At 40.7% G+C, this 25,455-nt stretch overlaps 1 protein-coding gene across 1 annotated transcript in view; it reads right to left on the bottom strand.

Moving 5' to 3' along the window:
- Positions 1-5,619: 5,619 nt before the first annotated feature.
- CATSPERB (cation channel sperm associated auxiliary subunit beta) overlaps positions 5,620-25,455 on the bottom strand; it is a gene marked incomplete at both ends in the record, with an annotated part of 72,058 nt that continues 52,222 nt past the window's right edge. The window contains 10 exons of the mRNA XM_084240336.1: positions 5,620-5,823; positions 8,555-8,629; positions 9,378-9,478; positions 11,579-11,714; positions 14,113-14,223; positions 17,043-17,153; positions 17,779-17,976; positions 19,369-19,508; positions 22,957-23,295; positions 24,654-24,841. Of these exons, the coding sequence (XP_084096462.1) occupies positions 5,620-5,823; positions 8,555-8,629; positions 9,378-9,478; positions 11,579-11,714; positions 14,113-14,223; positions 17,043-17,153; positions 17,779-17,976; positions 19,369-19,508; positions 22,957-23,295; positions 24,654-24,841 (1,603 nt within the window). The remainder of the gene's footprint in view (positions 5,824-8,554; positions 8,630-9,377; positions 9,479-11,578; positions 11,715-14,112; positions 14,224-17,042; positions 17,154-17,778; positions 17,977-19,368; positions 19,509-22,956; positions 23,296-24,653; positions 24,842-25,455) is intronic.

Here is a 25,455-nt window from a genome sequence, read left to right as displayed (position 1 = left end):
ATTTGAATTTAGTCCATTGCAATCAGCATAAAAAGTGAAATAGAGTAGATAGCAGTGATCACAACAAATATTAGGGAATGTATTCATCAATCCTTTGTTTACATTATGTAAAGAAAATAGTTATTAAAAATACAAATATACACATAATCCATATTGGCTAGGAATAGATATATTTACATATATATTAATACTTACTAACAATAATATACTTATGTACATTTAACATTTAATTATCTATTATTAATATAATCACATATACTATAGCTAATTAGATATTCATATATCATTTTATGTTTGAACATATTAATGATTATATATAATATGCATGTGTTAGTTGTGATGCAAATTTCTATTGCTGATTATGTCAATTACTGTTGATGATGATGAAAATAGTGACAACTCAATATTTAAGGGGTTCAAGCGAATCACTGAGGAAAAAAATTATATTCAAGAGAAAATTGGGCAAAGTATACAGTAGGTAACAGAGAGTGAAGTGTGAATGACTAACAAGTATTTGACGAGGTAGTTGGGGTGATACATTTTAACATGACAGATACGTTATGCTAACTGGACTGGCAAAATGAAAAGTTATGTGTGCTGCTGAGTGCTGGGGAGGGTGAATGTGGAAGCTCTTGTAATTTTCATGGAAATGTAGACTGGAGTGCATATTCTAGAAAAAGTCATTTGGAGATTGTCAGTGAAATGAAGAATGTGATTTCTCTTTGACCCAGCATCCCTGCTTTCAGGTGTACATATTCAATATAGCAGGGAAATTTCCACCCGTGCCCTTCAGGAGTGTATTGGGGTGGTGCTTGTGGTTCAAGCAGCTGGAGGCACTTAAATTTTAACTCATTGGCAGTATGAGTTACTACGCACTGGGAAGACACTGCAGACTAGAGGTACACAAGGAAAAATGTTGAGTGTTGAGGGAAGAAAAGGGTTTCTGGAAGAATACCTTGGAAGTGATAGCCATACAAATATGCACGCGCTGCATGTATTAACAGTTGAAAGCAGGTGTCTGCAGGCAGGAGCAATAGGATTTGTTCCCCTCTCATTCATTTTTTTCTGTACTTTTTCAAGTTTTCCACAACTTAGCTGAGGAGTCAGCCAAGTGAGTTAAAAAGTCATCTTGGAAGTTCCAGCGCCAACATATAAAGGAGCCTAGACTTGCTGATGAAGGGAGTTTCTGGACGTCTTGCATTGCTGACATGCAATGCACCTCATCTTGCAACATGCACGATCATGCCTACTCTGCTCTTGAATCTGGCCTAGGATGGGGACTTGCTCTAACCAACAGAATATGGGTGACATTGTGCCCAAGTGTGGCAGCTTCCATTTTTCTGTTTGGGGAGTCCTGAACTGCCATCGAGGGGGTTCACCTCACAGAGAGAGGCCATGTGGAAAGGCCTCTTGAAAATGGAGAGGCCCTGAGGCGACCAAGAGAAGCTCAGACATCAGGTGCCCAGCAGAACCCAGCCCCTAGCCCACCAGCCAGCTGAAGGCATAGCACGGGTGACCGCTGGCGAGACCAGCAGAACCACTTACCTGAGCCTAGCCCAGACTGCGCCACAGGCAGTAAATGGTTGTTTTGAGTCACTGAATTGTGGAGCTGGTGACACAGTAATAGAAAACTGAAGCAACCAGGTGAGTAGGATCCTAAAACTTAACCTTTTAGAAGGAGAATATTGTGTATCACCATCCTCCTGGTGTTAGGCTCTGCCATGAGACTTGATCTGGCTAATGGAACATGAGCAGACACAGTGTGCATCCCTGTGGGTGTTTGATAGTCAGATGGCTTGGCCAAGTCTCTTGTGTCTGGTCTGTGCTGTGAGAAGAGCAGCCCGGCGGGCTCCCACACACTTTATCCTGTGTTCCAGAATGATGGACAGGTGGGACAGCCCTGTCTGGAGCAGAATCACCATAGCCAATCCACAGACCAGTGAGGAAAAAAACACGTTTCTTGTCCTAAGCCACTCAGAGCTGAGATCTGAGCGTTGTTACTTCTACAAAAACTAACATGCTCAGCCCACCAAGGATCATCTAAACTCTTCCTTCAAGAAAACCTTTGCCACTTCCTGCTGTGCCTCCTTGGAAGCTAAACCTCATCATCACTCCTATGCCCCACGCTTGGTGGAATAGGAGATTCTGACTCAACGTAAAGCGTGTTGATCATAATTAGAAGAGATACATTGCAAATTACAGAACTATGTTGACTTTGTCATCACAACTCTGGGAAAAATTTTATGGATCAAGGTTTTTTGAGAATGTTTGACCAAAGATTGAACAAAATAATATGTGAGTCTTCTCAATTTGTTTTCATAGTGACTCTGCACTCAGTGGGGCTGGTAGCTGGATCTCGGAGGGATTGGCTTGACTAATGCAAATCTGGTCCAGTCTGCACCCTGATAGGGGCCACTGAAGGCCAGAAGCACCTGACCCAGTGGAGAAAGACTTCAGATGGACACACCCCGAATTCTCCCTCCCCTCGCTTGTCATTAAGAACAGATCAGTAAGGGAAGAATCTGAATTTTTTTAATGGCCTTCGACCTTCCGTGAACGCGGCTAACACTTTCCACGTGCCAGGATCCGTGCTAAGTCCTTCACGTGCAGTCAGTCCATCAGACGCAAGCAATCCAAGGAGGCGAGTAGCACAATTATCACTCTATTGACCAAAAACGTCAATCACTCAATTGACCAAAAAGTTAAATAATTTCTCCAAGAAGCAGCTGCTAGAAAGTGGCAAAGACAGCGTTCCAACCCATGTGTTCCTGCTCTGGAGTCTAAACTTACTGTGACTCTGTATCGTAGGACTGGCTGAGGGTGGGTGAGGCTGCAGTTAGAATTAGACCCCTGGTGTGGCCGGAAATGAGAGGGGCCACGATGCCCGGGCACAACACTGATTTCTCTAGCTGGTGAAATGTATCTGCCATGTCAGAAACCGCCGACATGTAGGGTTGTTTCCTGCAGCAAGGGCATAATAATTTGGGAAACAAGGTTTGTAAAGTAAATGGTTCTTTTTAAGAGTTCACTTACTACACCACTGCCAACATTTTTACTTCCTGTGTTGTCTATTTTGGGCTCTAAGATTAAATGGCCTTTCTAATCAGCGTAGAAATGCTTCTACCAGTGAATGCAATAATGATTTTACTGAAGTACAAACCAAGGCTGCCATGTAGCCATTTTTTTTTTTTTGTTTCCTTATGTCTTAGGAAAACAGGCTAAATGGAGTGTAATTGATATTTTCAAGGAAAAATAAAAATGCTATAACATGGGGCTTCCCTGGTGGCGCAAGGGGTTAAGGCGCAGCACTATGAAACTGTCCGCAGCCACTGCAGCACGAGTTCAGTCCCCGGCCAGGGAGCTACCCACAGGGCAGGCAGACCTCTCCTGTCTCCCCGCTGCTCCCCTCAGCAGTGTATTTCAGCAGATGCACCTGTTCTGTTCCCCACTCTGTCTCTGATGAATCCTCTCAACCCCGCGCACCTCTGGCCTGTACCCCAGTTCTTGTATGCATAAATAAATCTTAAAAAAAAATGCTATGACACAGTGAGGACCAAGATTACTTTGGGAAGATCCTGGGCTACAAACATCTACTGCCACACCCAGGGGCAAGGATGAATGAGAAATGATTACATCGAAGTAGATGACCGATTACTAAAGGGCTGTTTATCAAGGGCTGAGCTCGTTCAGGAATAAAGTCAGTCTGTTCTCCTAGACAAAGAATCCTACCAACCTGAGGAGCTACTCAGGGCAGGGAAGCACGTGGGATGTGTAGTGGAACGATCAATCCAACATCAGATCAATCTAAATCAACTAACAGGGTGTTAGTTACAGAAACAAGGGTCACACTCTTCCAACTTCCTGTTTTCTGCTGAAGTGTAATAACTATCCCCAATGTTTTTCCTTCTTGGGAAGAAACTGAGAGAAACAAACAGCACCTAGAGATGCCTCCAAGAACAGCGACTCTACGACATGACCTCTGGATCCCGTATTTAGGTAGAACTTTGGATGACCATTTTGTGGGGGAGGGAGGTGATGAATGTGTGGCTGTGTGTTGAAAGCTGGCTGGCCTCAGCGGGAGCATCTTTGTGCAGGAAGACAGAGGGTGCGTGGCCTGGACGTGCAAGCTGAAGGCTGAGTAGCTAAAGGGGGGCAGAGAAGCTGCGCCAGGTAGATGACTTTCCCATCACATAGCTGGTAAGTGATGGAGCCAGATAAAACCCAGGCTGTAAGTTGTTAGCATTAGAGGCAACTGAGTGTGTGTTATAGGGGAATGAGCTGCATGATCATCACAACTCTTCTGGAAATTTTAGAAGCTGAGTAAAAGAAAAAAAAAAAAGGTTGTTGACTGGAGCTTACACTTTCAACCACTGGACAATGTTTTATCTCTGGACCCCTGGCTCAAGTGATGATTTGAAGAGTTGGCATTTGTTTCCAAGGTCCCCAGAGTGGATCTCATTCCCATCCACGATAAGAACTGACTGTGTAGATTTTGCTATGTGTAGATTATCTGGCCTTTCTGTAGTCTCCTCCCAATAACTTTCCTCCTCGATTACAATCAGTTTCTATCTATGACTTTCAACCTTACAACAAAACTGCCTGTCACTTATGTATGCATAAAGCCAGGCACTCTTCTAGGTACCTAACATGGATGAATTCACTTGCCCCTCACAATGAAGAGCACCCCCACCGAACAGGTGGAGAAACTCAGGTGTGGAGATGTTAAGTAATGTGCCCAACTCACACACCTAGGAAGAGACGAACACGGATGCTTGGCTCCTGAGTCTGATTCTTGTACCCCTTTGCTCACCACCCCCTCAAAAGAAAGTTCATGGGGTACAGTCACCGTGTACAGCTCTCGGAGCTGGGTTCTTCCGGATCAGATGCCTCCCCTTTCCCTGAGCTGGCTAAGCAGTGTGCAGGTGCTCCTGAGCGTTCCCTGGAGGCCATAACTCTGGTCCCCGAACGTTCTGGCTGTCTTCTGACCAGGGGGGAACAGGTGCTCTGAGAGAGCACACAGAGCACTCACATCTCTTGGAATGCTACATGCTTCTTGTAAGGTCGTGAGTCACTATCTCACCCTGCCGCCGTGTTCTACTCAGCCCCAGGATGGGGTCACATTCACCTCTGGCCAGGTACCACCATTTGGTTTTGATGTTGCCTCTAGAAACCCAACTGATTCACCTTTAATTCCCACGAGGCTCTGAAAGCCTGCAGAGTAGCCTCTGTGGCCATCTAGCTGTCCCGGGCCTGCTCACATTCCACTCACACTCCTGTCTGCAAAGAGCAACACACAGGCTTCTGATCCCCCAGAATGGAATCCCGTCAAAAAAAGCCAAAAATTACCACAAGCCCTTTCTACACTGAGCTGGTTATCATTTGATATTTTCCTAAAAACCTCAAAGAAAATCCTCTATGTAAGTGCTGACCTAAGACATGTTCTACATATTCAAAATAAGAGAATGGAAAAGTAAACATATTGACAAAAAGCAATCGTGTTATTATGGCAATTCTATATTATTTTATCTCATTTTTTATAGTAACACTTAAATATATTGCTCTAGGCATTGTCTAATAAAACTAGGAAATAAAATGAACATTATGATTATCATTTGTCCACTACTCAGTGTGCACTTGATTGGCGCTGAAATATGGTAGGGTCATTAAGGGCTTTGTAATCAGCTTTCCGCACCAATCCAAGGGGTGAATGTCACGTATTTGTAACACAAATCCTATAAAAATTAATCCCCCGAGCACGACAGCTGAGGCAATAGCAATAAGTGTGTGTCCTGGAAAGGGCAGGGGCACTTCATCCACATAAATCTGCAATAGAAAAAAGGCAAAGTCTTTAAGCTTTTTGAATTTAGTCATTCAAAACATTGAACGCCATACAGTGCCCACCCTGGTGGAGACGCCATTCACGATTTAGCAAAATTCTGCCCAGACTTGCAGAGATACTCAACACCCACAACACATAGCAGTGGTCGCTTGTCCATATGGCAAGTAACAAATTGCACGCAATAAGTAGGGAATAAAAGTTCTATTTATGATTTTGTGCCTTTATCCTATGTCTCTAACAGCAGAGCTAGGCAGAAAGAGCATTCACAAGGCAAGAGGACGTTCTGTCTCCCATTACCGAGGAATGGACAGAGAATAAGTGGGTTCACAGAACACTAGGGGAAGGGAGCACGTGCTCTTTTAAAATATCATCTCTGGAAAATTCTCTGTGCATTCAAAATGTTCCCTCTGCCAGTCTAGAAAATTAACAAAAGCAAGTTCTGAGGCGAGAGAGAGGATGGTGGACAGTAGCACGGAGAGGTGGTTTTTTCTGACACTTGAGGCAAGGATGGAGGACATATATATCAACAGAAGTGGGGCTGATGGAGAGTGAGATGGTTCGAGCCCGGTGGCATCGGTTTTCGCTGTCAGATAGGGAGAATGATCATCCTTTGAGGGAGAAGAAAGTGGAGATGAACGGAAATAGGGCGGTGGGGGATGTGGGACATGCTAAGGACAAGAAAGGACTGATAAGCTGCTTCATAGTTGGAGTGATAGATGCCACCACCCTCCCAGCGACCCAAGGAGTTGCCTGTTTTCTTAAAAACAGTCCCGACCTGCTGTCCATTCAAGGGTACAGTCCCCGCAATTCATTCCTTACAGTCCCTTTTCAATAGCGCTGCTGTGAATTTTATTGCCTTGCTTTTTATAAATAAGCTTATTTAATAATCTCCTTATCTATGTTGACATAAAAGCCCCTTTTCTGTTTTAGTGAGGGTGCTTTGTTTTGTTTTGTTTTGTTTTGTTTTTTGAGGGTCCTTTGTTTGCCACTAAGACTCTTTACAGTACTGAATGGGCACCAGAAGTGTTATCCAAATTGTTGAATGTAGTTTTACTTTTCTCTGGCTGTTTTCAAGATTTTTTTTTATCTTTGAGTTTTAGTAGCTTGATTACGATGTGTTTAGCTAGGCATGATTTCATTTTGGGGATCCATTAACCTTCCCGAAGATGGAAATTCATGTTTCACCAAATTTGGGACATTTTCAGGCTTCATTTCTTTAGATTTTTTTTTTTTTTTTTTGGCACCAATCTCTCCTTCCTGTCCTTCATGGTCTCTGGCGACATAAATGTTAAACCGTTTCACACTATCATACAAGTTCCTGAGGCATTTTTTTACTTTTTAAAATCCTTTTTCTGCAGGTTGAATTTCTGCTGATTTATTTTCAAACTCATTGACATTTTCTCTACTATATCCATTCTGCTCTTGAGTGGCTAGCTAATGACTTTCATTTTTTAAATATTATATTTTTAAGTTTTAGAATTTCCACTTGGTCTCTTTTTTATAGCTTTTATTTGTCTACTTAAAATTTCTCTTTCCAATCATTTCAAAAGTGTTTACCTTTGCAGCAGAGGAATTATTTCTAATAATTCCATTTGTTACTTGTTGATTGTCTCCTCATAAGTGATCACATTTTCTTAAGTCTTAGTATATTGAGTAATTTCGATTTGTACCCCAGACGTTTAAACTATTATGCTGTAAGATTCTGGGTCCTGTTAAAAATTCCTATTTTCCTGTTATTCATTTTTATGGATCTTCTTTGCTTCCTGAAGCTTCTTTTCCTTGCACTGACACATCTTTTCATGCTGAACATTTTCCTCAAGCATTTTTTTAAAGTTCTGCCTACAGTGGATTTTATTTGTTTTCCTTCATCTAAGAATACCTTTACTTTTCCTTTGTTCTTGAAGGAGATTTTAACTAAATATAGAATTCTGGATTGATAGTCATTTCTCTGCATGCTGCTGGGCATATTGAAAATGTTGTGCTTTAGGGGTTTGTTGTAGCAGACAATCATGCTGGTTGAGCTCAGATCACAAGTGATGCTTTACTTTCTATGGTTCCATTGTCAGTTCCTTTTTTTTTTTTTTTAAAGATTTATTTATTTATGCAAATACAAGAGCTGGGGTGTAGGCCACAGGTGTGGGGGATGGGAGGTGTGGTGAGAGGATTCACCAGAGACAGAGTGGGGAATAGAACAGGCAGACTGACTGAAATACACTGCTGAGGGGAGCAGAGGGCGAGTCAGGAGAGGTCTGCCGCGCCATGTGGGTAGCTTCCTGGCCAGGGATCGAACTCATGCTGCAGTAGCTGCTGAGACTTAACCCCTTACGCCACCAGGGAGGCCCTGGCAGTTCAGTTTTTGAAGGCTCTGCTATGCTACTGTGGCTTCTGTGATATCCAGGGCTTGTTCTGGAACTTTAGTGGTGTTTACATTATAGTTTATTTTGAAGCTTTTGATATGCTTCCTTAGTTAGGTGTGTTCTGCTTATGTGCTGCCTGGCACTTGTACCGATTCATATCCAGAATTAGGAATCTCCTTCTCTGCCTCTCTTCTCTTAGGGACTTCCCCCATACTTTCTACTACCAGAGACTTTACCCTAGAGCTCTGGGAAGGAAGTCATGAGGAGTTTAGCTCCCTGTACTATTGTGCTGTTGCCTGAAACAGGGACTGCTTTTGGGAGGAAAGAAGTAAGGAAAGAGAGAAAACATTCATTTTACCTGAAATTCATCAACTAAGTTACAAAAGGTGACCCCTGGAACAACGGACATTCTGAAGTGAAAAAGCTCAGAGCCCTGTGGGAGAAACACATCTGGTCACCAGCAGCATCGACATGTATGTTACTTTAAGAAAAACTATACGGCGGTCACTTTCCCTGCAGCTGTAGCTTGGGGAAATTTCAGGCTGCTTCTGACTCTTGGGTATATACATCATGTATCAAAATGGAAATGGAGACCTAAAGACAAGAGTGTGCAACAGAGGGATCTGATAGCACACAGCAGGTAGTGTACAGCAGCTCTCTTCCTCTCTCTCTCTGTATATATTTACACACACAGAAACATAAGGCCCAACAGGGTCTTGAAGAGCACTTTGGGCTCCTCTTCCCATTCATGTTTTTGGCTTGCTCCATACATTTTATTGGCTTTAACGACAATGACCTAGATTATGGTAACTTCATGTGTTCTTATGGGCAGCCAGAACCAGAAGACAAATGTCTGTACAACCAGGTGGAATATTAAGTGCATTTCCTCTCCCCCAGTTACTTTTAGAAATATCCATTCTGTTCCACCTAGCTCTGTAATCTACTTGTCTTTTCTATCAGCTCAAAAAATAGAAGTTAATGTTAAATTTGACTGTCAGATATCTTCAGAAATAATAGTATCAAGGGAAATGGAGGAAAAATAAACATTCTCCATATACTTTAAAGATGCTATTTTCACCATTCCTGGATACCTTTACTTTAAAACTGAAACCAATCTTAGTTTAGACATGAATATTTTATCTGAAATTAAAACAGGAGAAATAAAAATGCTGTCCACTTACCCTTATACTTAAGTTGAGGCCTGAAGGATTATACACTGAAGCATTAAGATTTTGTTCTAAGAACATTTTCAATATTTTTACATTTTCTGGTACAGTTTGTTCTAAAAGCACATAAAGTATATTTTAAGCACATTTAGCTTATTTTCTTATTTTATATAAAATATGTCACATACAATTAAGGTTCAATGAAAGAGTATACTCTATAACATGGCTAAGTTATTCCAGACTTTCAGCTCTTCTTGACTTTGCAGAAGATCTATTTAGGTGAAATTAGGACTAATATCTCACATGGCATCTTTTTTTTTTTTTTAAGATTTATTTATTTATACAAGAACCGGGGTATAGGCCAGATGTGTGGGAGGGTGAGAGGATTCACTAGAGACAGAGCGGGGAACAGAACAGGCAGACGAACTGAAATACACTGCTGAGGGGAGCAGTGGGTGAGACAGGAGAGGTCTGCTTCACCTTGTGGGTTGCTCCATGGCCGGCAGGGATCGAACCCGCCCTGCAGAGGCTGCGGACAGCTTCACAGCGTGGCGCTCAACTGCCTGCGCCACCAGGGAGGCCCTCACATGTTATCTTCTTAAGGGCATTATTAAGGTCAAAACCTCTGACCACCTTCATTTGGGTTGACCTCTCCTGCTAGCCCCACGATCGTGACCAGCTCTGATCTGCACACACTTGGTGTCTGCAGCAATGAAATAATTTCAGGACCACTTTAGTGGTTGATAAATGATTTTCAATAAGATGGCAGAAAACTTTCACACTATAATCACTTAAATCTTTTCTAAAAGAAGTGGTCAGTTGCTTCCACCTTACTTGTAATTCTTTCTAAAGCCAGATATGTAGTGTAGGGGTTAGACATTATAGAAGTGTAATTGTACATAGTATTTAAAGGGGGAAAAAAACATTTCATTGTACCATTTGTCAACTTCCATGTTGTAAATACTCTCACCAAGGCCAATTTCAAGCTACTATTAGTTTAATAATCATTTTGTAAAATGCTTGAATATTTAATAATTAGAGGTAATAGCAGTTAGTAATAGCAGGCACCAGCAGACCACAGAAAATAGGGATGTTAGTTAAAGCAAAACATTTAGTCATTTTCTGTCTTGTATTTTACAATTCAAAAATGCATATGTTGGACAGAGCAAGACATACTGAATACCAAATGTCTAGATATTTGGTAACATATTTTTTAAAGATTTATTTATTTATACAAAAACTGGGGTATGGTCAGAGGCATGGGAGGGTGAGAGAATTCACCAGAGACAGAGTGGGGAACAGAACAGGCAGACAGACTGAAGATACTGCTGAGGGGAGCAGCAGGCAAGTCAGGAGAGGTCTGCTGCGCCATGTGGGTTTCCCCCTGGACGGCCGGGAATTGAACCCGCACTGCAGAGGCTGCAGACACCTTCACAGGGCGGCGCTCAACCCGCTGTGCCACTGGGAGGCCCTATTTGGTAACATATTAATGACTGATTAAAATAAATCTATATCCATCCATCCATCTCCTTAAACTTCATACATGGACAAGCATACAATGTGCAAAAGAAAGTTGTATATCTGAAGTTAAATTGAATTGCGTTCAATTTCATTTTTCATATATAAAAATATTTCTGGGCCTCCCCTGGTGGCGCAGCGGTTGAGCGCTGGGCTGACAGGCTGCCCGCAGCCTCTGCAGTGCCGGTTCGTTCCCTGGCCACGGTGAGGGTCCCACCAAAAAATAAATAAATAAATAAAATCAGTCAATATTAAAAAAAAAAAAATTTTCTGCATCTTTCAATTAGTTTGCCATAAAACCTTTTAGAAACTTTTCTCACATAATTAGAAGATAGTGCCTATAGCTTATCTGAAATCACTTTACAACCTCCTCTGTACCACAAAATAAGCTGGAAGGAGCCACTAGACCATCATGCACCACAAACTCAAGCAATCATTTTTGCTATTGGTCTATAAAATGGCTTTCAATGTATTACAGTTCAAATTCTTCAAAATTATTTGATGTCACAGAACCCAGGTCACTGTGTGCTAGAGTAAGGGGGAGGCAACAAAGTCAAAATAAGATGCCAATTGATCAGAATTCTTTTCCAAAGATCTCCTGACCACCTCTTGTGTAGACAGATTTTGTACACCACTTATCTAGGTAAAAACAACATTACTGACATAATAAAATAATTAGAGAAGAAAGAAAATTCTACTTAGTTTCCAGTTTCCCCTTCCGTTCACTTCAGTTATAGTGACCAGATAATGATTTGGCAATGGGTTGGATCCATCCTCACTGTGAATTTCCAAGGTAATTGGATAGTTTGTGACCGGAAACTTATAACGAGGAACCTAAAATACAAACTCCAAGAATGAATATAAATTTGGAAATTTCAAACCTAACTTCATTTCCTGGTAAAGAATGAATATATATATTCCCAAGAATTTGGGTCTTCTAAATGAAATGTGCTTAGGGCTTCTGTCTGCATGAAAAAAAAATCTGTCTTACAGCAGAATCAATGTGAATTTCAAATGTGATACACAAACATTGTGGAGCAAAACTCATAACTTTTTATAGGTTTTTTAAAAACAGGAACTTACTATGATGTTATTCAAACTTTTTCGGCTAACCCATATCCCATAAAGCACTGCCAAACTGGATCTTGCTTACCTTCTTTATACCCTCCTCCCACCATAAGTTACGATCTTTCAGCCACACTCTTTAAATTGAAGTTCTAGAGAAAGTTTTCAAATCTAGTTTCATCACATATGAATGATGAGTTTTTGGCAAGTTACCTGGATTTTATGTGTTTCAAATAAAATGAGAAAATCATGAAGAAGTCTTAGAGCAGAGTTTTGCAGAAACTCCTCAAGAAATAACACAGTTGCTCAGCAAGGAGGGAGTTGTAGCAGTATATAATAACAACTCTTTCAATTTAGTGAATGTCCACTCTGTGCCTGACATAATGTGCGTGTATAGAAAATATATATAAATATATCAATTTATATATAAATATACAAAGTATATAAAATATATAAATTAATAATTAAAATATTTTATATATATATGGTCTCATAAGTTTTTGAAATAGATCTACTTGAAAGTTATACCAAGGGGACACTTGTCTCAGCTAATGTAAACAGCAAAATCAACTTGATATACCTTTGAATGCTTTGAGACTAAGAAAATGAAATATTTGAGATAGAACCTAGTCTTAACCAACATATTATACTGTGTTCTGTTTTGTCATGACTGCCAGACTGAGCTCCAGATTCTAGATCCTTGAATCCTGGAAGCTGATGCGTGTTAAATACTTAATAATTGCTTTAATAAATCAGAATTCACCACAATCTAGTATATTATTTTATGGATTACAAACTGCTTTCATATTCATGACATAGACCTCAGAAACATCTTTGAGGAAGCAAAGAAGGAAAGAAAACAAAGGTGAATATAAACAGCTGGGACTACATCAAATGAAAAAGCTTCTGTACTGCAAAAGAGACAGCAAGCAAAATGAAGTGAACCTCACTGCATGGGAGAAAATATTTGCACACCATACAACTGATGAGGAACTGATAGCAAATCTCTACAAAGAGCTCACCCAGCCCACCAAAAACAAAAGAAACCACCCAATCAAAAAATAGGCAAAAGAGCAGAAAAGACACTTCTCCAAAGAAAATTTGCAAATGGCCAACAGGCATATGAAAAAATATTCAACATCACTTATTGTGAGGGACATGCAAATCAAAAATCACAATGAGATACCACCTCACACCTGTGAGAATGGCCCATATTAAAAAAGCTAGAAACAACAAGTGCTGGCGAGGATGTGGTGAAAAGGGAACCCTCTTACACTCTGCTGGGAATGTAAACTGGTCCAGCCACTCTGAAATCTGTGTGGAGATTCCGCAAAAGACTATAAATGGATCTACCGTAACACCCAGCAATTCCACTCCTCAGGGTCTACCCAAAAGACACAAAAACATTAATGTGAGAGGAAACCTGCACTATGTTTATTGCAGCACTATTTACAATAGCCAAGACATGGAAACAACCTAAATAGCCCCAAATAGATGAATGGATCAAGAGGATGTGAGATATATATATATATATGCAATGGAATACTACTCAGCAATCAAAAAAAGATAAACTTATGCCATTTGTGCAACATGGGTGGAGCTGGAATGGACTGTGCTAAGCAAAATAAGTCAGGAGGAAAAAGCATAATTAGTGGACAGTTTCATTTGTACACGGAATATAGAGAAACCAAATAAAATGTCAGGAAAAAAGACAAAACTTGGAAGCGGACCATAGATCTGAGGCATCCAGCAGGGGAGGGGCAGGAAAGGGGATCAAAACAGGGGAGGAAAGAACACAAGGGATTGTGGGGAGGGGCCACAGGTGCTGTGCGGAGGGAGAACGCCAGGGACTTATACCCAAGGGGAGAAGTCAAACCCTCTCCAAAATTAAACAATGATGTAAGGCAATAGCGTTTATTTCAAAAATTGCTTTCACAGGATAAGTAAGCATGTGTGTTTATAAGAATCCTGTGAAATGGACAGGGTAGTGAAGGTTTTATTTTATTTTACAGATGAGGTTCGTTAATCTAAGGACACTTAAATCCAGATCTTTTTAGTTCAGTGTCATAACAAGACATTATTTCTTGTCATGTGTAGCCAAATGCACATTGCTAGATCTTATTAATATAAAAATACTTTGGCTTCAAATAATTAAGAGTTATCTTACCTTTTCTCTACAGTCTGAGAAAGCAACAGCATATGAAAACTTCTGATCATGTGTGCAATTACACGACTCCCGATTGGACTTACCAGCACACTGTTTGTATTTACCTGAGTTCTGCAAATTAAATCATATAGGTTGACTTGCTTTTATTTGGTGGGGGGAGGCAGAATTTCTGCAAACTGAGTAAATGTTCAATAAACACTTGTTTCCTGAATGATTAAAATCCCTGAGAGGTTTAAAGGGAAAATAATAATAATAAAGGTAGAGTAAAAATATAGTAGCTCTGAATTTTGTCTCCTTGTTCATTTGAATCCAAGCACTCCTCCACTGCTGTACAATTTACCTCAGGAGACTGGATGGGACCTAGAAAGCCCGTGTTGCTCTGAAGGCCGCTTCTTGGACCCCTGAGCTCACTGCTCTCGGGCCCTCCCTTTGCAGGCATGAACACAGAGGCCCAGAGGAGCTGACATGATGTTACAGACACCAGACCACACTCTCCAAGCCTGTTTCAGACCTGTTTGTCCTCACAGCACTCACAAAGGATGTTCAAAATCGCCACAGGAACTGTCCTGTCATTCGTTTTCTACCCAGTCACTCTCACTGGAGATTGGTTTATTTCACCTTTTTCAAAGAACTGACTCTTGAATTCGATAATCAACTCTTTTCAGTTTGCTTTTTCAATTTGTGTTCCTTTGTTTCCACCACCTGAGACCTCTAGCAGTTGTGGAAGAGGCGTCTCTGATTCTATTTGCTTTCTCTTTTTGGAATTCCCTGCTCTCTGAATAGAACTCTTTCTCCCCCGCCCCCCCGCCCCCCCCCCCGCCTGCACACCCCCCCCCCTGCACTCTAGTTTTCTTTGAAAATATGTTCACCAAGAAAGGGTGTAGATGTTAGTCATTTTCAGTTTAATCTACTTTGGTAAAAATACAATGTGATAAAGTTAATTTGTATATCAGGAGCCACACAATGAGGCTGCCCCCATGCACAAAATGGTTCATGCTACAAATCTAAGCCTAAAGCAGCCTGAATTCCCAGAAGCCTGACAGGAACCACCTCCCTCCAGCTCTGCTTTGCGACTACCTTACCTCACAGAACAGCACCCGCTAGCCTCAGAAGGAATCCCTGACCTTCTAGTCGACCACACCCTGTTCCCGCATCACCTCTTCTAACGTTCTACAAAATGTGCTCTTGCCCAAAACCCCTCAAGAAGAAAGCTCTGCATTCCCCATCCCATGAATACAGGACACCCAACTCATTACTGAATTATTTTAGTTTTGTCATTTGACAAATGTGTGGTTTTTTTTTAAAGATTTATTTATATATGCATACAAGAGCTGGGGTGTAGGCCAGGCCAGAGGTGTGTGTGTGTGTGGGGGGGGGGTGTGTGTGAGAGGATTCCCCAGAGACAGTGTGGGGAGCAGAACAGACAGATCTTCTGAAATACACTGCTGAGGGGAGCAGCGGACGAGACAAGAAGGTCTGCTGCGCCATGTGGGTCACCTCCCTGTCCGGGGATTGAACTTGTGCTGCAGTGGCTGAGGATAGATTTATAGTGCTGAGACTTAGCCCCTTGTGCCCCCAGGGAGGCCCAAATGTGTATATTTTAAAACACAAGTAGGCAAGCAAGTCACTTCCTGGCTTAAACTCGTTGGGTGGTTCTTGATCTTTCTTAGGGTAAAATTAAAGACCCTCTCCAGGGCCTACAACAACCCTGTGGCATTACTCTCTCCAGAGTAGGGCCTACTCTCTCCAGCCTGATTTAGTGCTTCCCTGTGCTCCTCCTGGTCTTTGAATCCTTCAAAATCATTGAGCTCTTGCCCATATCTGCCCTTTGTGCTGGGTGTTCCTTTAGCCTGGAATGCGCTGGGTCTTTCTCCCTCTTTTGTTTTTCTCCTTGTCCCTTGTTTGGTTAATCCCCATTCACCTTTCAGGCATCAAGGATCCACAGTCACATTGCTTGCTTTGTATCCAGCTCTAGTACTTGTCTAGCTTAAACTCTGGGATAGATCAGGATTAACCATAGAGATATTTTAATGCAGATTTTGGGACCATACCCTATAGCTTTTGATTCAGTAATGAGGTGAGATTGAGAAAGTAGCATTGTAGAAATATTTCCAGATAATTCTGGCTTAGATTCCACTGTGCCATACTGACACTAGTTAATTTACACAACTCCTTGTTTAAATTCTCCTGGCAGGAGTTTAAATGTGTCTCTGTTGGGGCCTCCCTGGTGGCACAAGGGGTTAAGCACAGCACTATGAAGCAGTCCGCAGCCTCTGCGGCATGAGTTCGATCCCTAGCCAGCCAGGGAGTGACCCACATGGTGAGGCAAACCTCTCCTGTCTCCCCGCTGCTCCCCTCAGCAGTGTACTTCAGTCAGTCTGCCTGTTCTGTTCCCTGCTCTGTCTCTGGCGGATCCTCTCACCCTCCCACGCATCTGGCCTGTACCCCAGCTCCTGCATGCATAAATAAATCTTTAAAATAAATAAATGTGTCTATGTTGAAGCAAAACCTTCCTTTTAAACACACCCCGTTCCTTTCACAAGGTTGCAGACATGAGGAAAGTGTTTGGAGCTCCTTTCATTAGGATTTTTCACCCCACCAATCCCTTTGAAATCCAAATGGGAGACAGAGAGAAGTCAGCGGGGCTGGGATTAGGGGTGATGGGTGAGGTCCGTCTAGACTTCTTGATTTCAAAATGTGTTCAGGAGTCTGAGTAAAAAGAAGGGAGATTGAAGAAGTAACATGAAAATCAGGGGTAGTATTGACAGCAGTGTGATGATGATGATGATAAGCTGACTTATCAGGGCAGAAGAAACACTGAGCTGAACAAACCTTTTCATTCACCCCTGCAACTAGGCCCATCTGTAACTTTACTGAATGATTTCTTGAACTCAAATGAATAGTTGCTTATCTGTAGAGAAATTCCTTACCTTTGATTTGTGAAATAGATTTCTTGGTATGGGTTTACTAGGATCTGCATGATAAAAATGATCTGTCAGTGGAATAGCAATTCCCATATTTGATGGAGGCCTGTAGTTTATCTGCAAGGGGTCAGGCAAGGAAAATGTGTCATTTATTGTTGTTTTGATTTTCAAGAAAAGCAAATATTTCATTTTTAGCTCCATGTATTAAGGTAAATTTCAAATTTCCTTATATACCTTACTCTTTGTTTTTCAGAATTTCAACAACCTCAAATTATGGCTATAGTCTGGTTATTTGATTTTATTCAAGTTTGGTTATTTGATTTTTAGTCACAAAATTTTTTTAAGTAATAAATTAGTTAAGAAAGACTAATAATTTACATCTTAAAAAGCCATAGATTCTGACAAGGTAAAAATTGAAATTGTTACTACATTGAGGCCAGTAAGATATGTCAAGATGGTAAACATATGGGCAAATAACTACATAATGAAAAAGCGTAAGATTATGCCACTATAATATAACATAAAATGATACTAAAATGATGAAAATAAGTTACCAAGAAATATCATTATTTTAGAAAGTTTTTACATTTTAGAAATAATCATCAAATCCTCAAAATGACTTGAAGTCATCTGGAGTGTTTTGAGCATCTTAGAAAAGAAACGCTAAAACTGAGGAGCCAACCAATCCCATAAAAGTAGCACATCACTGGTGCCCTTAAAAAAATCTGCTTAAATTTTTTACCGGCAAAGTTTTGATCATATTAAAACCCTGGCTGTCTCTGTGAATGCCACTAGTCCAGTCTTCCAGTGGGATAATATTAATAGGTCTGTGATGCATAAATTTGAGATAACTACAGCTGCTTTTCAATGTTGGCACAAAGGTTGTAACAAAGCACTCAGTCGATGCTCCCCAGACAATCAATGCCAGTGAAGTCCAACCCTGGAAATATCCAAAAAAATCAAAGTTAGGGGCTTCCCTGGTGGTGCAGTGGTTGAACGCTGTGCTGCAAAGCTGCCTGCAGCCTCTGCAGCGCTCGTTCAATCCCCGGCTGCCAGTGAGGGTCCCACATGGCGCTCAGACCTCTCCTGCTGTGGCCGCTGCTCCCCTCAGCAGTGTATTTCGTCAGTCTGTCTGTTCTGTTCCCTGCTCTGCCTCTGGTGAATTCTCTCACCCTCTCGAGCTTCTGACTGTGCCCAGTGCTTGTATAAATAAATAAATAAATGAATAAATAAATAAATAAATAAATAAATATTTAGGGAAAAAAAAAAAAGAAAGAGTAACTGTTATAGACTGACATATATGCCCTCAAAATTCGTAAGTTGATGTTCTAACCCCCAGTTTCTCAGGATGTCACTGTATTTGGAAATCGGATGCAATTAAGTTAAAATGCATCATTAGGGTGTATGCTAATCCAATCCTCAGTACAAGAGGACTTAGATCTTGTTGGCCTCACCTTCCTGTTAATGAGCCCCCAGGCTAATAGGAATGCAGCCAGTCACCAGGAGCAACAGACCATCCACCCTCCAGGGGCTTCCTGCTTTCAGGCAAGGGCTCCAGAAGCAATTGAAACCTGATGGCTGCACAGACACAGACAGCAAAACTGACCTAGTCGTGACCTAGGACTGATTAGACCGATAGGAACACACACCCTTGGGTGGAGACCAAAGATGCTAACGAGACATGAAATATGAAGACGCATGTAACCCATCTGCACGTGCCCCAGGGTAGCCCAGCCCCAAACACATTATGATGCTATCGCCTGATACCCCGCCCTGGTAGTCAACCCCATTAAACCAGGATGCTTGCTGCTCTCAGGTCAAGAGAATGTGGCTCAAGGCCTTTCCACTCTTCTACTTCTGTGCGATCTACCATTTCTGCTCTGCTCCTTCTTGAAACCCATTGGCTCTTTCAAAATTTGTGGAGTATAAGTTGGTGAAAGTGAGACAGAGACCCTTTAGGATCTGTACAACTGAGCCCCTTCCATGTGTGAGACATGGTTTTAGATGCCCTACTTAAAGCATGACATTTACTTCTCAAAACAACCCTATGAGGTATTTTTTTTCCATCATCTCCATTTTATAGATTAAAAAGCAGCACAGTAACTTCCCCAAATTCTCATAGATAATACCAGAAGTCAGACTGAACTCATTGCATCTTCCTCTTTGAACCTCTATGCCGTGCTGCTACACCACCTTTTGGTCATACCCCAAATGTTACAAGTTCTTAGTCATCCTTGGTCGGTAGGGTTCTGTACAATTTGTCCTTCTTTTTCTTGGTTTATATTCTAAATTTTCTAAAATTAATATTTTTTATAATTAAAGAATATATTACTTGATGTAAATCTTTGCTAGTTGCAGAAATTTCCACTACGTAACTATCAGTATCATCAAAAAAGCCTTCAGCTTTAAATGCCAACAAATTTGGATTTCCAACAATCACAGTCAATAGTGGTTTTTCAACTACTTGAGTATCTAGGGAAACAAGATCAACAATATTAAATCATGAAAATTTAAACAACTGAATAATGATGGGCTAGTCAGTATTCTAGAACATCTATAGTATCTATTATGAAGGCTACATAATAGCTACAAATATTTAATGATTCTTAGAAAAATCGAACTTCATGAATACCGTGTTTCTTCTGAGCAAAATTGCTTCCCTCCACCCCTCAATCCTCAGTGGTATCAAAAAGATGTGGACAGAGGTGGATGACTTTGTAGAGAACCGAAGCACGCATGTTTAACTACGGTGGTGGAGCTTTGGTGGTGGGCGCGCTATGGTAACAATACCTGAAGCGGGGATCCTATGCTTCTAAAATACAAACAGTGATGTAAATCAACATTACCTGAATAAAAAACATTTAAAAAATCATTTAAAAAATAAAGGGCTGTCAGTCAATTGTTGCCAAGAGAAAACTCCTTACGGGTTTGAACACAATCAGGTCAGTTTTGCCTTCAGCCCACTTATTTGCAACCCCTCCCTTCTGGGAAATATAATGAAAAGCTTTATTAATCTGCAAGTCAGAGTTGAGAATTAGTAATCAATGTGCCTGAAATCTCATCTACAGCAGTGTCCCCTATGCCAAAATGATCGGGTCATTCTTCCTAAATTTTAACTGGGGATTTTGTTAAAACTCAGGATTCTGATTTAGCAAGTCTGGGGAGGGGCATGGGAGTTCACGTGATGATCTGAGCTAAGTATACATTGGAATAGTGTTGAATCTGCTTTTGGTAGGATGGACATTTTAATAATGTTAATTCTTCCAATCCATGAGCAGGGGATGTCTTTCCATTTCTTTGTGTCTTCTTCTATTTCTTTTAACAGTGTTTTATAGTTTTCTTTGTGTAAGTCTTTCACCTCTCTTGATAGGTTTATTCTCATGTATTTGATTTTTTTGTTTCAATTAAAGAAAGGGATGGCTTTTTTGATTTCCTCTTCTTCAGACTGATTGTGTATAGGAAGGCTACTGATTTTTTGTGTTGATTTTGTATCCTGCTACTTTACTGAACTGGTTGATTATTTTGAGTAGTTTTTCTGTGGAGTTTTTAGGGTTCTCTATGTATATTATCATATTATATCGTCTGCACATAGTGATAGTTTTTCTTCTTCTTTCCCTATCTGGATTCCTTGTATGTCTTTCTCTTGTCTTATTTCCCTGGCTAGGACCTCCAGTATTATATTGGAGAGAACTGGTGAGAGAGGACATCCTTGTCTTGCTCCTAATCTTTTTTTTTTTTTTTTTAAGATTTATTTATTTATTTACACAAGCACTGGGTACAGTCAGAAGCGCGGGAGGGTGAGAGAATTCACCAGAGCCAGAGCGGGAGCAGAGCAGGCAGAAGGACCGAAGTACACTGCTGAGGGGAGCAGCGGGCAGCAGGGGAGATCTGTGCGCCATGTGGGACCCTCGCCACGGCCTGGGATCGAACCGGTGCTGCAGAGGCTGCGGGCAGCTTCGCAGCCCAGTGCTCAACCGCTGCGCCACCAGGGGAGGCCCTTCTTGCTCCTAATCTTAAAGGAAGGGCCTTTAGCTTTTCGCCATTGAGAATAATATTGGCGGTGGGTTTGCTGTATATGGCTTTTATCATGTTAAAGTAGGTTCCTTCTAACAAGAGAGTGAAGACTTGTCGGGGGCTGGAGGCTTGACCGCCTCCTGGCCACCGCCCCCCACCCTGGTACACGCCTGGTACATGCCTGGATTTACCTGGTAAATCCCAATTAAAGCCTGCAAAAGCCACCGAGGGCTCCAGGACTCTCTTCCTTTACCCGGTCTGCTCGGGTCATAGAAATCCTGCTCCGTCCCTTCCTGCCCACTACAGGATGGTCGCCGGGTTCTGAGCTTCCTCTCTTTCCATCCTCTTTTATGGCAGCTTTCCCCTTCGGGCAGTTTGCCAGAGTCGCCCGTTTAACTTTCGTGTCCTGGTTTTTGCAGGGACCTGCTGCTTTTCCCCCCTATTAACTTTTTTTTTTTTATGGGAGAACCTAACCTCAGCATTTCCCCCACCACCCTGTTGACCTAACACCCTCTCAATGAGAAAGGATTCTAATGATTTTAGAAAGAAGTTTTGCAGGATATTTAGGTTACAGAATTGATGGGCATAGAAGCAGATGACCTCCCATTTTTTTCAAAACCTGTAATTTTCATTTATATAGGTGGTATTTAGTTCTGCTTCGCACATAGCCTCTTAAAATGCAGTGCTTTGTCCTTTCACTATGATTTGCATATCGTATTTTTATCTCTTTAAGGGTTTTATGTATATTTATTTTGTGGTGTTTCTATTATTTCAAGTTCTTGGAGATTAAATTTTTCTGTTCCCTGGGTCTGTTAGAATACCCTTATATTCCGTCATTTCCTTACACAGTTTTAAAATCATTTTCTTCAATTCACGTTCAATGAAGATTGATTTTTCCATGAAGTCCCTGTTACTTGCGTTATGAAAGGATTCCCACAGGAGGCACTGTGCCTGCTCATGCTGGGGTGAAAATTCTCAACTAGAGGTTCTGGTACCTGGTGGGTTCACTCTGGATGTTCCACAGTCTTGTTGTTGTTTTTTTTTTTTTTTTTTATAGGAAATTCTTTTCTCCAGTCTGAGTTTTATGAAGATGATAATCCCCCTGTCTCTTTCTTCGAGTTGGTGAGTCGAGTTTTCTTAGTCCCCTCTTTACCGTCCCAGCTTTCTAGTGAGTGATCTTGGTGGCAACTTCCACCATGAAGAAAGTAGGTCCAAGCTACAATGTCTGCCAATGCTTGAGAATTAAAACCCACCCTACTGCCTAGATGTAAAACTCCTACCTGAGCCTCACATCCTACAAGGAGCCATGAATTAACTAATTTCTTTGGCTTTGAGTTCCCTCTTCATTTTCAGCGGCAGGATTTTCTTCTTTTTCTCTCCCTTGCTGCCATCATTCCCTCCTCTCTTTCTCAGTTATTTACTAAATATTTTGTTTTTCTAGTATGTCACTTTTCCATCAATTTTAATACATCTCATATTACTTTTGTAATAAATACCTGGCAAACTGCAGGAAAATAGAATTCTATTTAGAAGTCATTTTTTTGCCTTAAACTTTTTAAAATAATTACAATGCCAAGATAATGAAAATATTTTCTTTTTTAAGAGAACAGCAAAAATCCAAAGTAAAATTTGGTAGAAACTTGGCCTGTTAACTATATTTTTCTCATTTGTAAAACGAAGATTATAATCTAGGCTTTCAGGGTGGTCATAAATATTAAATTAAAAAGGCATAAACTTGTTAATACAGAGCCTCACACATAGTAAGTGCTCAATAATTGGAAGCTGTTGTTAGTAGGATGTCAGCTGCTAGGAAACCAAGGATAAAGGAACTATCAAAGAGTATATTTCACATCCAAGGAAAGCAAAACAAGATGCTTTTGATGTATCCCAATAAAAATTAACTTACCTTTTGATCCAGGTATGATCTTAAGTCTTAAGGCATAAGATTTTCCCAGATCAATGTACTTCAGGACATTGAGGGACAGGGTATTATCAAATAGTCGAAACCAGTAATTACATGGTTTTGAAGATATGTTCCATGTTCGTCCATGCCTTTGCCCAAAGTTGTATAAGAACCAGGAGTTTTCTGGAAAGGTCATATTATGGGGCACTATTTCAGGCATGGTAGCAATAGCTAAGGCATTGTTAGCATCTAAAATATTTGTGATCAGGAAGCTGCTATAACCAGGAATCACCACAGTCTTCTCTATATCCGTATCTTGAAATGAAGATATAACACCAGGAGCTATAAGAAGAATGATTTGGTTTAAAATAAAGCAACTAATGGTGCCAAGCACACATGAACATAACCGATGAATATACTAGTTGAGGTATTAAACTATGGTCTTAACTAGGTTATAGATTTCAGGTTATAATCAATCATTTTATAGAAAGATACATATTCAAACATATCAAGCATAAGCCTATTCTATGAAACTAGTTCTACAAAAATTCTCAGCAGAAAAATAAACCATGTAGGGCTAAGTAAGTGCAAAAAAGCTAATTTATTACAGAACTGTTAAGAGCCTTAATAACCTAGAGTCTTTATTCTGATTCTACAAGAGAAAGGTAACGTAGCCAGAGTTTGCCCAGTGTCTAGAATCTATCTCTCAGAAGGTTAGTTAATCAATATTTGTTGAATTGATAAATCGATGTTGCTTAAGGAAAATGGTGGAGAGTTAGAAGAGGCTCTAGGGCAGGGCCTGAGGGAGCCCCATCATATAAGGAATGCCAAAGGGCAAAGATTTCACGGAGAAGTGATAGGAGTCAGCGAGGATAGGAAGGAAGCCAAAAGAAAGACTGATTCAGGAAGACGAATGTCTATTTAGAGAAGTTTTCAGACATTATTTCATCAAATAGTTTTTCATCCCCCTACCCCTCACTCTTTCGTTCTGACTGTTTGGAATGATCTCTTTCTTTTTAAAAGATTTATTTCTTTCTTTATACAAGCACTGGGCACAGTCAGAAGCGCGGGAGGGTGAGAGAATTCACCAGAGCCAGAGCGGGAAACAGAACAGGCAGACTGATGAAACACACTGCTGAGGGGAGTAGTGGGCACAGCAGGAGAGGTCTATATGCCACGTGGGACCCTCCCCGGCAGCCGGGGACAGGTGGCCGGGGACAGAACTGTCGCTGCAGAGGCTGCGGGCAGCTTTGCAGCCCAGCGCTCAACCGCAGCACCACCAGGGAAGGCCCCAGAATGATCTCTTTAGTCCAACAGTCTTTCCTGAACTTCAGGCCTGTCTTTCTATATATCCACTTAATCTCTCCACTTTTATGAGTAACAGGTATCTTCCATTTAATATGATCTCTCAACTGATTATTCCAACAGTCTCTTAAATAATTTTTCTGCTTTCTTTCTTGCCCTTTCTCCATGAGTGCCCAGTCTATTCTCAACACAGCAAAATGAGGCAAAAAAGTTATGACTAGGTTTTAACATATTAAAATAAAGAATTCCTCCAGGAATCTAAGTCCATGGAGACATCTATAGATTACCAACTGAACTAAATTTTGAAAACTACTAATGTATAAATGAGCATGAAAAGCCTTCCCCAAAGATAACTTTTCATTTTTTCTACCACTAGGGATGTATATTATACTTACATTGCAATTGAAGTGTAAGTTTATAGGAATCTCCATCACTTTGAATTTTAAGGGAACTAAGCAAACAAGTGCTCTCATTTGCTTCCTCTAGTCCAAAAGGCTCTGTAATTTCTGCAGTAGCGGAGGACAAAAATCCTTCAGAAGTGTCATATTTCACTATCTCTTTTATGTAAGCTGTTCCAGTTTTCCTAAAAGACAAGCCAACAAACATTAAGCAATTTGGGCAAAAAACAGTGGCTAAATGAGGAAATTGTGAGTATATAATTTATAAATAAAATGTACTACAATGGGTAACAAATGAACATTTAATTAGCATTTGTTCAATCTTATTAATAATCAATGAAATCCAAATTACAGAAATGGATACAATTTTTCATCAATCAAATTAGCAATTATTTTGAAACGACAGGTTTCCAAAGCTGCAAGAACTGAATAGAGATAGACTTTCATCCACTACTAGTGGGATTGTAAATTGGCACCAGCTTCCTAGAAAGCCATTTGACATTATGCACGAAGATCTCTAACATTCTCTCCCTCTTTGATTCTGTTAGTCTATTGATAGGGCTCTAGCCTAAGGAAATATGTAGAAAACACAAGAGAGAAGAACAGCTTTCCACACAAAAATGCTTATTGCAGCATTATGATAATTGTTAGAAGTAAGAGATTTCAGCAATAGGAAAGTTAAATAAATTCTACTACTTGATTTTACCTAGACAAAAATGTAACTATTTTAAAAATAGTATTTAAAAGTTTTTAGCTACACAAGGAAAATGTTCTTACAGAATGTCTAAGTGAAAAAAGC

The sequence above is a fragment of the Talpa europaea genome (assembly GCF_964194135.1).
Source record: "Talpa europaea genome assembly, chromosome: 8".
In the NCBI taxonomy this organism is placed as follows: domain Eukaryota; kingdom Metazoa; phylum Chordata; class Mammalia; order Eulipotyphla; family Talpidae; genus Talpa; species Talpa europaea.
The sequence above is the reverse complement of the archived record's forward strand: the minus strand, read 5'-3'. Positions and strand labels throughout refer to the sequence as shown.